Genomic DNA, 14,925 nt, shown 5'->3' with positions numbered 1-14,925 from the left:
GTTTTCTGTAGAGGTGGTACTAATTTACATTCCCACCGACAGTCCCGAAGACATTTCTGTATGGTGGGCATTATTTCCATTTTGCAATTGAAAAATACAGACCAGAAAGAGTAAAACAATTTGGTTGAATTTACACCGAAATCTATTGGCAGAGAAAGTTGCCACACCCAGACCACTTTCTATAGCTAGAAAACGTAATTTAGAGTGAAATGTACATTTACATTTGTCAATTCATTTTTCTCAATCAAATTCGTTAAACACGGCAAAGCAAAATACAGCATAAGCAGTAGTGTGCTGGTAAATGTTTAAAGACTGGCTGTCAAAAAAGGGGTATGTTTTATATAAGCTTCTTTTAAATTTTACTGACATAAAGAACACGTAGCACACAATTTACGTATTATGATAATAATATATGTAATACTTTATTATACATTCTAAACAGTTGATTGATTTTCACAGAATGCTTTTGTTGAATTTTACCTAAAATGTTTACCCATAGCCAATCTGTGATTTTAACTGTCTCACAATATGGGTCATGAATGTTAATTGATGTTTTCAGATTTTAAGCAACTAATGTGACATCATGTACCATGGAGCTGGGAAAAGAGACTTGTGTAGTATTTCACTGTACACATATGACAGACATACGTAATCTCAAGAGCATAAGTAATAGTCAGATGTGCAAAGTAATTAGAAAGGGATGAGTTCTGACTATTGGTTATCTGTGTTTTGATATCATTCATTTCATTGTAGGTTTATATAATTTAATTTCTTAATAATAGCTGTTTAACAATTGCTTCACAAGATTCCCGAAAACTTAGCAGTTGGTTCTTGTGAGCTGATGTAACTGCTGATAGGGAACAGTTACCAGCTAATCAAATATCCCCATTTCCAGTGTCCCATACTCCAACTCACAGCTCTGAATATGTAAGTAGAGGGCATCCCATTATCAAGCAAAATAGATGTTGAGATAGATGATGTTGAGTAGATTTGTTTCTTTAATATTTATTGTTATTTTTGTGGTTTATTCACAGGCATTTCCCTGCATCTCAACAGGCATTTATGGTAAGTGATACAGCTTTTGATGATGTTTGTATTTCTTTATTTTGCTGCTAAATGCAGAGATTAAGTGAAAAAATAAGAGGGTTCTCTGATGAATGTATTTTGCTGGGATTTAAAGAGACTAAAAATGCTGGTCAAATCCCATTAAAGAATGTCATGAGGCTATTCAGATTCTTTTGTGTTCTTGAATTTTGCTGTACTGGGTATCACATGAAATTATTTGATACATCGTGGCTTGACGTTTTTTGTTAAACAAAAGATTTGGTTCTAGTAGGATTGACCTCTACTATTTCTTTAATGAAATCAAATTTCTTCTCAGTAGAAAGCATAATGTACATAGAGTTTAGCAGTATCATTAAATGGTTGCTATTTACAAAATAATAGAAAAATTAAAATGCGTACATATGCATATATCTGTGTTTTCCAATTTTAATAAAGCCCAAAGAGTGACTTCTACTAAATATGAAGAATTTTAATAAACTGCAGATTTTTTTTCTGCATAGTGATGGATTGGTTTAAGTAGTGAATGCTTCACTTACAGATGGAAGCCAAATGTTTTTTAATCACTTGTTTTCACTAGCCTAAAGCTCTCCAAATATTCTTCCACCTACCTGCAAGAAACGTTTTTTTATAGTTTTTTTCAGACCATTTCAGTCTGTTTTATAATGTTAAGGATTTTCTGATCCAAGTAAAATAGATTACATTCTTTCTGAACTCAGACTTCTCACATGGAAGCTGTCAGCTGAAGCATAAAATATGTAAAAATCTAATATATATGTATATATTTTAAATTAATTTTAACAGTGAAGGACTACCTAGATTGATGTCAAATGTAGGAGATTTTTTTTTTTTTTCTGAATCTGGTATTTCTTTTGAAGATCTTGAGCAAAATAAAATGGGAAATGTAGGCCTGAACCAAATTAAGTGAGAAAGAATTTTGTCACACTATTTAAAAATTTAAGGTGTGCCTTCTTCCTCTCCAGATTCCCCTACAGCCTGTCTTTGTGGGAACAGGATGAGCACTGGGCTGGAGGGGGCTAAACTAGACCATCTGCACAATTATGCCCATCACGGCCATTCTTTCTGCCTTACAAATGCCCAATAACAAACCTTAAATATTTGCTTAAAGGAAGTATTATGTACAAAGTTATGCCTGGCAAATACCCTAACTCTTTATTTCGCCTTAGTCAAACCAAACTTCATTGCAGAAATGGTTTTTATTATAAGAATGTTCTTTCATTGCAGTCTTGATTTTCCTTGCCAAAAAAACAAACAAAAACCCAACTGCCTACACCAATACTATGTACATCATTTTCTATGTTTATTATGTTGTCAGAGAGTTGAAGTATGTTTTGCTTCTGAGAATCTTATGGTAATGTGTAAAGAGCCTCAAAAAGGGAATCGATGTAATATATATGGTATACTATAAATAGGGGAGTGGTGGGAAAGGAAAACAGCAAAGTAAAGGAAGATAGGAAAGGACCATAAAATTAGAGGCTCCAGTATGATCTTGTCAATAGATGCAGAAAAAGCAGTTGATAAAATCCAGCATCCTTTATGATAAAAACCCTCAATAAAATAGGCATACAAGGGACTTACATTAAAGTAATAAAAGCCATATATGACAAACCAACAACCAACATCACCCTGAATGGGGAAAAGTTAAAAGCATTCCCCTTGAGAACTGGAACAAGACAAGGATGCCCATTTTCACCACTTATATTCAACATAGCACTGGAAATTTTAGCCAGAGCAATCAGACGAGAGAAAGAAATAAAAGGCATCCAAGTAAGAAAAGCAGGAAGTTAGACTGTTGCTGTTCTCTATAATGTGATCATTTACTTAGAAAACCTAAAACTCACACAAAAAGTTCCTCAAACCAATAAACTAATTCAGTAAAGTCTCAGGATACCAAATCAATATACAGAAATCGGTAGCACTGGTATAAACCAACAACAACCAAGCTGAGAATCAAATCAAGAACTCAATCCCTTTCACAAGAGCTACCAAAAAAAAAGAAAAAAAGATAAAATATTTAGAATTATACTTAAGCAAGGAGGTGAAAGATCTCTACAAAGAAAACTGTGAAACACTGCTGAAAGAACTCACAGATGACACAAACAAATGGAAATATATTCCATGCTCATGGATGGGTAGAATCAGTATTGTGAAAATGACCATACTGCCTACAGATTCCCACCAAAATACCATCATCATTCTTCACAGAACTAGGAAAAAAAGCCTAAAATTCACATGGAACCAAAAAAAAGAGCCTGCATAGCCAAAGTAAAGTTAAGCAAAAAAAAAAAAAAAAAAAAAAAAAAAAACCTCAAGGCATGATATTACTCAACTTCAAATTATACTACAGGTCTATAATTAACAAAACAGCATGGTACTCCTATAAAGTAGGCACATAGACCAATGGAACAGAATAAAGAACTCAGATATAAAGCCAAATATTTACAGCAAACTGATCTTCAACAAAGCATACAAAAACATAAATTGGGGAAAGGATATCCTATTCAATGAGTGGTGCTGGGAAACCCAGCAAGCCACAAGTAGAATGAAACTGGACCCTCATTTCTCACTTCACACAAAAGTCAATGCAAGATGGATCAAACACTTAAATGTAAGACCTGAAACCATAAAAATTCTGGAAGATAACATCAAAAAAACTCTTTTAGACATTGGCTTAGGCAAAGAATTAATGACTAAGACCTCAAAAGCAGATGCAACAAAAACAAAAATAAATAATTGGGACCTAAATTAACTAAAAAGCTTCTGAACAACAAAAGAAATAATCAGCAAGCAGACAATCCCCAGAGTGAGAGAAAATATTTGCAAACTATGCTCTGACCAAGGACTAATACCCAGAATCTCTACAGAACTCAAACATATCAGCAAGAAAAAAAAAATCCCATCAGAAAGTGGGCAAAGGACATAAATAGACAATTCTCAAAAGAAGATATACAAATAGCCAACAAACATATGAAAAAATGCTCAGCATCACTAATTATCAGGGAAATGCAAGTTAAAACCACAATGAGATACCACCTTACTCCTGCAAGAATGGCCATAATTAAAAAGTCAAAAAACAATAGATGTTGGGGTGGATGTGGTTAAAAGGGAACACATTTACACTGCTGATGGGAATGTAAATTAGTACAACCATTATGGAAAACAGTATGGAGATTTCTTAAAGAGCTCAAAATAGAACTACCATTCAATCCAGCAATCCCACTACTGGGTATTTACTCAGAGGGACAAAAGTCATTATACGAAAAAACACTTTCACATGCATGTTTATAGCAGCACAATTCACAATTGCAAAGATTTGGGAACCAACCTAAATACCCATCAACTAATGAGTAGATGAAGAAAATGTGGTATGGATATACCCCATGGAATACTACTCAGCCATGAAAAGGAATGAAATAATGTCTTTTGCAGCAATTTGGATGGAGCTGGAGGCCATTATTCTAAGTGAAGTAACTTAGGAATGGGAAGCCAAGTATTGCATGCTCTCACTTATATGTTAGAACTAAGCTATGAGGATGCAAAGGCATAAGAATGATATCATGGACTTTGGGGACTTGAGGGTGAAGGTTTGGAGGGCTGTGAGGGATGTAAAACTGTCTATTGGGTGCAGTGTACACTGCTTAGGTGACGGGTATACCAATATCTCAGACATTACCACTAAAGAATTTATGCATGTAACCAAAAACCACATGTACCCCCCAAAAAATTGAAATAAAAATAAAATTTTAAAAAAGCTTAAAAAAGCATTTTATTTAATAACTATAATACAAAAAAAGCAGAAGAAAACACATTCTCCAATACAGTAGCCATAACTTAAAAACAGTCAAGTGTCTCATGAGATCTATGATATGATATTTATCTACCTATACTTCATTAACAATTCATTCACTTAAAATTTGTTCAACACACAATGTAATAATTTAAACACATACACAAAAGAATTGCTAGGTCATATTATATGGATATGGTTAACTGTATTGTGAAACACCAAACTGTTTTCTAAAGTGATTGAATCAATTTATACTCCTACCCACTCTACCCACTCCGTTTGAAGATCACCATGTTCCCTGTCCTCCCCAGTGTCTGATACTGCCAGTCTCTAAAATTGTTGCCAATTTATTGAGTGTGAAATTATATCCCATTGTGGTTTAAATTTGTGTTTTCTTCATTATTAATAAAATGAGCTTTTTAAATATCAAAAAAAGAGTCTCCAGAGTGAACAGTAAGAACTAACTAAAATCTAGAGTGGATCATGTTCCATTTTAATCTGTGAACAATAGGGATTTCACTCTAGAGAGAGTAATGTGGTTCAGAATATAATAACTGGTTCAGTACACCATTGTGGCAAATGGAAGGGAAATAGCAAAGATTGCTGGGCATGGCATTCATAGAGTGAGTCACATTAGCTGGCTTGGAGGGCTGTCACCAGGCAAGTTTAGTCATTTTCACAATGCTAGGTCAAAGAAAACGCTTCTTAAGTCCTGGCTACTTGACTCTTTCCCCTCTGTTTTTTGGTAAATTTAAAAGTGAGACTGATATACATAAAGGTCACGTGCCATATTGCTTTTGGTTAGTCCCACTGGGGTTGAAACCTAGCTTTCCTTTTAGCTTCATAACATCATGTTTCAGTAACTTTAGATGGCTACATCTCTGTGGTTTATAGACCATTCAGCATTATGTAACTTGAAAATTACTTCGTATGTCCTGCATTAGTCCACTGTCGTGCTGCTGATAAAGAAATACCTGAGACTGGGCAATTCACAAAAGAAAGAGTTTAATTGGACTCACAGTTCCACAACCCTGGGGAGACCTCACAATCATGGCAGAACGCAAGGAAGAGCAAGTCATGTCTTACATGGATGGCAACAAGCAAAAAGAGAGCTTGTGCAGAGAAACTCCCGTTTTCAAAACCATCAGATCTCATGAAACACATTCACTATCACCACAGTAGCACGGGAAAGACCCACCCACATGATTCGATCATCTCCCACTTAGTCCCTCCCACAATATGCGGGAATTATGGGAGTTGCAAGAGGAGATTTGGCTGGGGACACAGAGCCAAACCGTATCATTTATGGTTTATAGACCATTCAGCATTATGCAACTTGAAAATTATTTCATATGTCCCTAGTGAAGTTAAAGCTTTCTTAGTCCTTGCTTCTTTCCCAGGATCTGTATATTACAGACTAGTTTTCTTTATCTTATTTGGAGCCCTCCTCCTCCTTCTCCATTAACCAGATAAGTTTTATTTCATCTCTTTTTTTTAGGGTTTGAGATAATATTTTATTTAAAGAAAGTGGTCTGTAGCTGAAAAGAAAAATTTTACAAAGCAAACACAACTCCCAACATTTTTGTAAGTCACACTAGAATGGAGATAGATAAGGTTTTTAGAATCATTTCCTGGTTACACTCTTTTTCTTTCTTGTTCTGTATTCCAAATCTCACTAGATTTTTTTTTTCTAAAATATCATTTGATGCATGTTTCCCATATTCTCAGGAGCCTTTGATCATATTCTATGCCTTGCAGATTGATATTCACTCTTCCTAGCCTGAACAATGGGCACTTTCTATATCTCCATAAACTAGTGCTTTCAAAATGTGTGAGAGGGAGGGAAATTGGTGTGCTAAGAAATTTATACATACCTTTGCCTTTGCATCTTTAAAAGGAGGATTTAATTTGCAGCAGTTCTTAAAGTTACTTGATGATAGAAACTATTATATCCTCAACCTTTCTCTGGACTAGTGTTTTCTTCAGAATATAGTTTGAAAAATTTCTTGGTGTCCATTCATCATGGTTATATCTTCTGTGACCCACATGTACATGATGTGATAAATATAAGAACTTGCCATTGCACAATGAGGTCCAATCTTGGGTCCCTTCCTGAAACTTACTCCTTAACACCTCTTCCCCAATGCACACACACCAAATTCACACATACCATCACCACCAGTGTTATCTCACGCCCCAAACAGAAACATGCCAAGCACATTTAAGCAGACTGAAACATTTTTTAAAAGTTTTATTTTAGGTTCAGGGGTACATGTGAAGGTTTGTTACATAGGTAAACCTGTGACACAAGGGTTTGTTGTAGAGATTATTTAATCACCCAGGTATTAAGCCCAGTGCCCATTACCTTTTTCTGCTCCCCTCCTTCCTCTCACCCTCCACCCTCAAGTACACCCCAGAATCTGTTGTTCCCTGCTTTGTCTTCATGACTTCTCATTATGTAGCTTCCACTTATAAGTGAGAACATATGGTATTTGTTTTTTTATTCCTATGTTAGTTTGCTAAGGATAATAGCTTTCAGCTCCATCCATATTCCTGCAAAAGACATGATCTCATTCATTTTTTATGGCATTTTTTGTGGTATTCCATGGTGTATGTGTACCATATTTCCTTTATCCACTCTGTCACAGATGGGCATTTACGTTGATTCCATGTCTTTGCTTTTGTGAATAGTACTGCAATGATAGTCACATGCATGTGTCTGTGTAGTAGAACGTTTTATATTCTGACAAAAATTAGCCACAGTAGTGGGTGCCTATAATCCCAGCTACTCAGGAGACCAAGGCAGGAGGATTGCTTGAACCTGGGAGGCAGAGGTTGCAGTGAGCCAAGATCATGCCATTGCACTCCAGCCTGGGAGAGAAGAATTAAACTCCATCTTAAAAAGAATGATTTATATTCCTCTGGATATATACCCAGTAAATAGAATTGCTGGGTCAAATGATAGTTCTGCTTTCAGCTCTTTAAGGAATCGCCATACTGCTTTCCATAGTGATTGAACTAATAATTCACACTCCCACCAACGGTGTATAAGTGTTGCCTTTTCTTGGCAACCTTGCCAGCATCTGTTATTTTTTGACTTTTTAAGAATAGCCATTCTGACTGATATGAGATGGTGTCTCGCTGTGGTTTTGATTTTCACTTGTCTAATGATAAACGCATTGAGCTTTTTTACATCAGCTTGTTGGCCACATGTATGTCTTCTTTTGAGAAGGGTCTGTTCATGTCCTTTGCCCACGTTTTAATGGGGTTGTTTTTCTCATGTAAATTTGTTTAACAGGCTAAAACTTGATCTGCAGGAAGTCTTCCTTGAGTATGCCAGCTCTTGGTGGTCATTATACTTTCTGAAATTTTTTAGCATTTGTGTCAGGATGATTATCAATTGCTTCCTCATATTGCTCCATAGATTTCTGTTTATATATTCTGGGCTTACAGCCGGTTTGGAACTTAAAGAGCAGGAATTCACTTCTGCGTATTCTTTGCACATCCATTGCCTAGCAAAGCACTGTGTCTATAGGAGAAGCTCAGCAAATCTTTGGTTCATGACAGCAGTAATGATTGTAACCCAAATTGTTGCCTAACTGAAGATGTAGAAAACAGAATTCTTGGCCGGGCGCGGTGGCTCAAGCCTGTAATCCCAGCACTTTGGGAGGCCGAGACGGGCGGATCACGAGGTCAGGAGATCGAGACCATCCTGGCTAACACAGTGAAACCCCGTCTCTACTAAAAATACAAAAACTAGCTGGGCGAGGTGGCGGGCGCCTGTAGTCCCAGCTACTCGGGAGGCTGAGGCAGGAGAATGGCGTAAACCCGGGAGGCGGAGCTTGCAGTGAGCTGAGATCCGGCCACTGCACTCCAGTCCGGGCGACAGAGCGAGACTCCGCCTCAAAAAAAAAAAAAAAAAAAAAAAAGAAAACAGAATTCTTGATTGGCAAAATAACAGGTAAAGAAAGCTACCCGGCTGGTATTTTCTTAATGGACAAACATCTCTATTCTAGGAAAAACCAATGCGTTTTTAAAAGGCATTCTCAAACTGGAAATGCTATTTGTAGGTATGGCAGTGTCTACCCTGTCAAGGTAAAATGGAAACTCAAGAACTTATTCAGTTAGAGAGCCAAACTAAATACAGCACTTTACTTCAGTTAAAATAGAACCCCTTTATGGTTTATTACAGCTGAACCCCTTTGTGGTTTATTACAGCCCATGGAACAATGGTCACTCAGGAACATACAGGTCAGCTGGCCATCCAGGAGGCCCTCTTCTGACTTCTTCCAATGTACGCCAGACCCAGCCCCTCTCTCCAGTAGCTGCAATTGCTCACACACCTGTTTGCTTTGGAGTTACCTTCACTTTTAAATTTATGCCCCATAAATTCACTATAATCCTAGTTCTGCTATAACAAAATTTTGAGGATGGCAGAGCTACCTTTCAAATGGATTTGGTTATTTAATCACTGAGATGATTTTATAACAGGATAATTTCAAGAGTGGGCATACCCATTTCCTGCAAACTCAGACCTCAGCATCACACTCACAGTGTGTCTGGGGGACCTGGCCAGGAGCCAGTACTTTGGGGGTGCTCAGGACCCTGGCAGAAGCTCTCCTAGCCTTCTCCCACTCCGCAGCCCTATAGCCACAAACCGCCAATTGCAGCAAAACCATCTGAGCCTTTTTGCAAGGCACAGCCTGAGGAATATCCTCAATGTGATTAACCTGATTTAAGGAGGAGACAGGATGAGAGCAGGCGCTGCCTCCTTTGAAGTTCCCCTGGAAGAGGAACCAGACTTTTCCACTCTGACATTCAGTGAGCACTGTTGCTGCTCCAACGTGATGTTTCCAGGATGGTTCCACAGGGCACCAGACCACCTGCTTATACTCAGGATGAAAAGCCTCGTTTGGTCAAATACCCAAGAAAGCCCTGTGCTACTTTTGGAAAAATAGATCCAGATGAGGCTTTCAGGGCTTGAAATCCCTAGATTCCTGTTAAAATTTTGAATTGGCCTCTAAAGCAGTCTCTAAACAGATCTGAACCTCCCTGATGGACATTTCAGATCTCATGCGTGCTTTCTGCCCTTTGAGCCCGATTTGGACACTCCAATGCTAATAAGTTTAACAAAAGAGGCTAGACATGATACATAGCAATGGAATTTTTACTGAGAAGTGAATGGCAAAAATGATTTTAGTCAATGTTATGAGAGTCAATATAGTTAACAGAAATCAAGTCCTGGCTGAGAAGTATTCTGTGAGTACTTAAAAATTTGGAAAATACTTTCCCTGGAGAACAAGAAAAACTTTGAAGTTTGCTTTCCAGGTACGACGTGGCATGTGTAGAGAGGAAGGAATTTCAGACATTGAGTTACTGGCTGTAAATCTGAGGAAAAATTGAAGTGCAGCATAGCCTAGCTGAAGCAGCTCTCGTGTTTATCCAAAATAGTTTTGTTATCAACGTGGAGTGCCTGTTTCTATCAGATCACCTGATCTCTCTCTGCTATCCTCCAAATGCTGGCAGGCTGCAACTTTCTAATTGAATCCCTCATTTGCATTCAAGTTTGCTCTGCTTCTAACTGGTGAAAAGGAGCCCAGCGCAATATTTTGTTAACCTTATATCTACTTGGCAAATATTTTTATCAGTACATCTGTCTATATTCACAGACATGACTTGCAAAAAAATTAGGACATTCTCCAATGGCAATGCCAAGGGTATGCTCTTCATCAGCTTTAAATGCTGACAGATTTGAGAAGGTGTGACAATCATTGCTGTGCATATTTACAGAGGAAGGAAGAGTTCTCTTATGTAACGCATTTGGAACCAGAGCAAAACTGACAAAAATATGCACCCCTTCCTATTATCCCCCAAAGGGTCCTCCTCCTTCCTTTGGCTTTTTTCTCTTCCCTTTGATATTTCCATTTGCTTTAAAAACTTCCTCTCAGATGGTCTAATGATGACTCTTTTCACTGTCATAAAATCTCTGCTCTGGCAGCCTAAGTTTTTTGTCTTGTCAAAGTACTCCCACTGTAAGAAATGTTATCATTCTTGGCAAAGCAAAGTAACATTAGAATCAATGTAACTTACTTCCCTTGGGAAAATGCAGTGCTGGGGCCAAGCCCTTCTCCATCATAGCCCATTTGAATATCACTTTATGAGCTAACACTTATGAGACAGTGGAGAGACAACTTGACAGACAGCAAAATTCTGGCTATTCAGTGGTTTCTAACCCTGAGTGCTTATCATTTGGATAGGCAAGTTTAGCTAACATTCTCATGCACATAAACACTGATACATACATCCCAGAAAATACGGTACAGACTCCTCTCATGCTTTCCATACCCTACCAGGTCTTTAATATTAAAATGACATCTAACTAAGAACCCAAAGGACTAACTTCACTCTGGGAAATAGTCTCAAGTGACCAACTACAAAATATGCTAGGTCAGTGTACATAAAAATGGCAGTGAAACCCATGGTCAGGATTCCCCTAGGGGACCTGACAAAAGAGATGAAAATCCTGGAAACTTAGTTTTTCTGGAATGCAGCTGCAGTGAGAAACCAGTGTCAGTCTTCCTGATGTTCTGTTCCAGATGAACAATTTGGGAACTTAATGAAAAGATTAAGTGTTTCACTGTGCAATATGTGCATGGAAGAAACTTGTATGTGGTCCCTTTAATTACATAAAAATAAATAATTACAAAAGAAAGCAAAAATTAAGAAGAATTAAGTGATTCAAAAAGTAATAAAGATCACAACGGTCTGTTTCTGGGATTTGGATGTGCACTCCCTTGTTGTTTCAAGGTAAAAATGTGATTGAAGCGTGGAAGGCATCAGTGAATTCCCACCCACCCTTTCCTCAGATATATCACTTATTGTTATGCTATAATTTTTTTAAAATGATTTTCTGAGTAGACAAAACATTAAAACATTAAGCCTTTTAAGGAAATAGAAAAACTGTGCTACAAAATTGCAGAGCCAATCCATTGAGCGGTAACTCTGGGAATATCTATCAGGTACCTTGAACAATAGGAGCACTGTTAAGAAGCTCTTTCTAAAGAACTGTTTTGGAGTGTTGAAGAACCGGCCACACTTTTACTTTGATCACTGAAATAATTTCTATGTCATTACTTGTTTTTCACATCTAGTCTTGAATGACATTCCTTTTTCTTGCTCCTTATACATACTTGTATCTAAAGGGTGAGCGTAAATAAACATAGCTCTCTTCAAAAAGGACTTCAAAACTAATTTGACAGTTCTTAGAGAAGTCAAGTATGTTTAGCTCCTTAGGACAATGACTTTTATGTCAAATCCTTTTTGTTCAATGATACTATTTTAAAAATGTATTGTGAAACGTATGTGAACAAGACTGTATTAGTTAGGGTAAGGTTAAACTGTTATAGCAAAAAGACTCCGAAATAGACTGGCTTATTGAATACAAATGTTTATTTACCACTCTGCTAACAGGAAACAATCTGCTTGTGGAGGATTTGTTCCACTCTGTCATTCAAGGAGCCAGGAATCTACCAAGGTGCCAATGCCTTCCCGAAGGTATTGCTCTCATTTACTTACCCGCCCTGGTGCTGGCAAAAGATGTGTATATGGCAAGCATACCTTCTATCTAATGGTCCGTCTACCCAAAGTAGCATTCATCACTTCCACTCACCTTGCACTTAAGAAAAATTGGTCTTGTGAGCAGCGTCTACAGGATGTTGGAAAATTTAGTCCATCTTGGGATCTACACATCTGACTGCAATTCTATTACATGGAAAGAAGGGAATATCACATTTTGATGGACTTCTAGATATTACCACCCAAGGAGAAAAGAGAAACAAATTAAATCACACAGGTCGCTCGCAGATAATTTAGTTTAGGGGCAGTGTCAGCTACCCATAATGGGTGCTTGCCTTGCAAGATATTTGGTAATTTTGATAGCATATACTTTATTAAAATGTCTTTATAATACCGAGTGCTTACAAATTTGAAAGTATGAAATTGTTAAGGCATAAGGACAGTGATCTATCATTAGTTGTCAGACACTATATTTAGATATTTAGACCTTACCTCAATTGTTTACATTTTTTGGAACCAAAACTCCTTGCAAAATTTTCAGATACATCAGTGGAAACTAAAATCAATACATTGAGAATGAATACATAATTGCATCATTTATTACGTTCTAATTCGGGCCAATTTCCATAGAAATCCTTGGAGGGATCAATTGCAATTTGTTTCTGCAACACCCTAAGGCTCTGAGGCCACAGTCATCCATAAACATACCAGGAGTCCTGAACAGATATGGATTAACATCCTGTATACCTAGGAACTCTGGGGAAATGTGAGTTTAGGGCAGAGTCTGAACAGAGTTGAGTGGAAATATTACAGAGAAAGAGAGAGAAAATGATAATATGAGTATAAATCTAAATCTCCTGGATAGTCAAAGGAAGTCTCCTTAGAATCTTTAGAGCTGAAGATAATAGTTCATACCTGTTTCCCATTTCAGCCACGAACAACAGGGAGAGTTTCCTACAAGTGACTGCAAATTGAACTGGAATTAACAAAATCGACATGAAATTACCTCACTTTGTACTTTATTGACCTGACTTCAGTTCTAAATGAATCCAGTTTTACCAAAACATTCCTAGATCTTCTTAAGCAATTGCATTTTTGGTAAAATGCACTTTCCCTTTACTTGAGATTTCCATTCTGATCATTGTGACTTAGCTTATGAAACTGGGCTCTAAGTTCTGTCACTGTTATATTCCAGCACCTAGCTCAGAGCAGGATGCAGAGTAAATCTTAATAAATATCTGTTTCATGGCTAAAACATACGTAAATAGCTTCCCAATATAAGCAGACTACTGGCCTGTTCTGTCCACTCTAGAAACCATACTCTGGATTCAATAATTACTGAGTCTATGACACCCCGGTTTCCATTTTTTTATGTACTTTAAGGAATGATTTCATTTAGATTTTAAGAGGGTAACAGGAGAGTCAGTTAATAAAAATAGAGCCTAATCTTTTATATATGGTTAATTTTTAAAGCGGTTTTATTAAAATATAATTCACAGAGGTACACAACCATCATCATAATCTATGTTCATCATACCCAAAAGAAATCCCACATTAGCTGTCACTCTGTCCCCTCTCCCTCAGCCTTAAGTGACTGCTAATCTACACTTGGTCTCTATAGATTTGCCTATTTTGGGTATTTCATGTAAATGGAATCATAAACTGTGATCTTTTGTGACTAACTTCTTTCATGTAGCATAATATTTTCAAAGTACATCCATGTCGTAGCGTGCATCCATAATTACTTTTTATTTAGTGTTCCTTTGTATCGATGTTCCACATTTTGTCTATTCATTCAGGATATTTGGACTCTTTCTACTTTTTGGCTGTTATGAACGATGTTTAGATGCAGTTAATTCAAGCGTAATTACATAGCTAAATATACACAATATAAATGTAAAACAGTGGTGTTCTGTAGTTAATTTTTAGTCTTCCTCACTGTTTCCATTCTTTGCTCCCCCAGTTCCTCTCAGGCCTCTCCAACGCTACTTTTGCTTGATGGCTCTGGTGTCCTGCTGGCCTATGCAGTGATGTAGGTTTCTTGAAACATGGTCTGTATCTCTGTGTATAGTCAGTCTGTACACATCACCTCAGAGTGCTCTTAGAGTACCAGAGAACGTCGTGGAAGGAAAGCATGTATCAAAGTGGCTTTGGGCATGGATTTCAGGCTCCCATAGATCTAGGTTCAAATTCTGAGTCTCTTACTAGCTGTGTGGCCTCATGCAAATTGCTTTATCTTCCTAGGCCTTAATAACCTCAATTCTAAAATGAGGTTAATAATGGTATAATTATTGAGGTTTTGTAATATGAGGTTAATAATTGCAAAATGAGGTTAATAATGAGGATAATATAGGTAATAATGCCTATATCATGGGGTTGTTGCAAAGATTAAATTGCATAATGCATTAAAATGCTTATCATAGTGTCAGATGTATAAATATAAACATTTAACAATTATTGTTACTATTATTTTTAATAGT

General features: G+C 37.1%; 1 protein-coding gene across 2 annotated transcripts in view; it reads left to right on the top strand.

Annotated features, from left to right (window-relative positions):
- Positions 1-14,925, top strand: part of MACROD2 (mono-ADP ribosylhydrolase 2) — a 2,183,277-nt gene that overhangs the window by 1,512,063 nt on the left and 656,289 nt on the right. For both annotated transcript variants that reach the window (XM_033185566.1, XM_033185564.1), the window contains exon 7: positions 1,035-1,065. In XM_033185566.1, the coding sequence (XP_033041457.1) occupies positions 1,035-1,065 (31 nt within the window). The remainder of the gene's footprint in view (positions 1-1,034; positions 1,066-14,925) is intronic.

The sequence above is a fragment of the Trachypithecus francoisi genome, unplaced genomic scaffold (genome assembly GCF_009764315.1).
Source record: "Trachypithecus francoisi isolate TF-2019V2 unplaced genomic scaffold, Tfra_2.0 Lachesis_group21, whole genome shotgun sequence".
Lineage (NCBI taxonomy): Eukaryota > Metazoa > Chordata > Mammalia > Primates > Cercopithecidae > Trachypithecus > Trachypithecus francoisi.
This window is presented reverse-complemented; position numbering and strand designations above follow the sequence as displayed.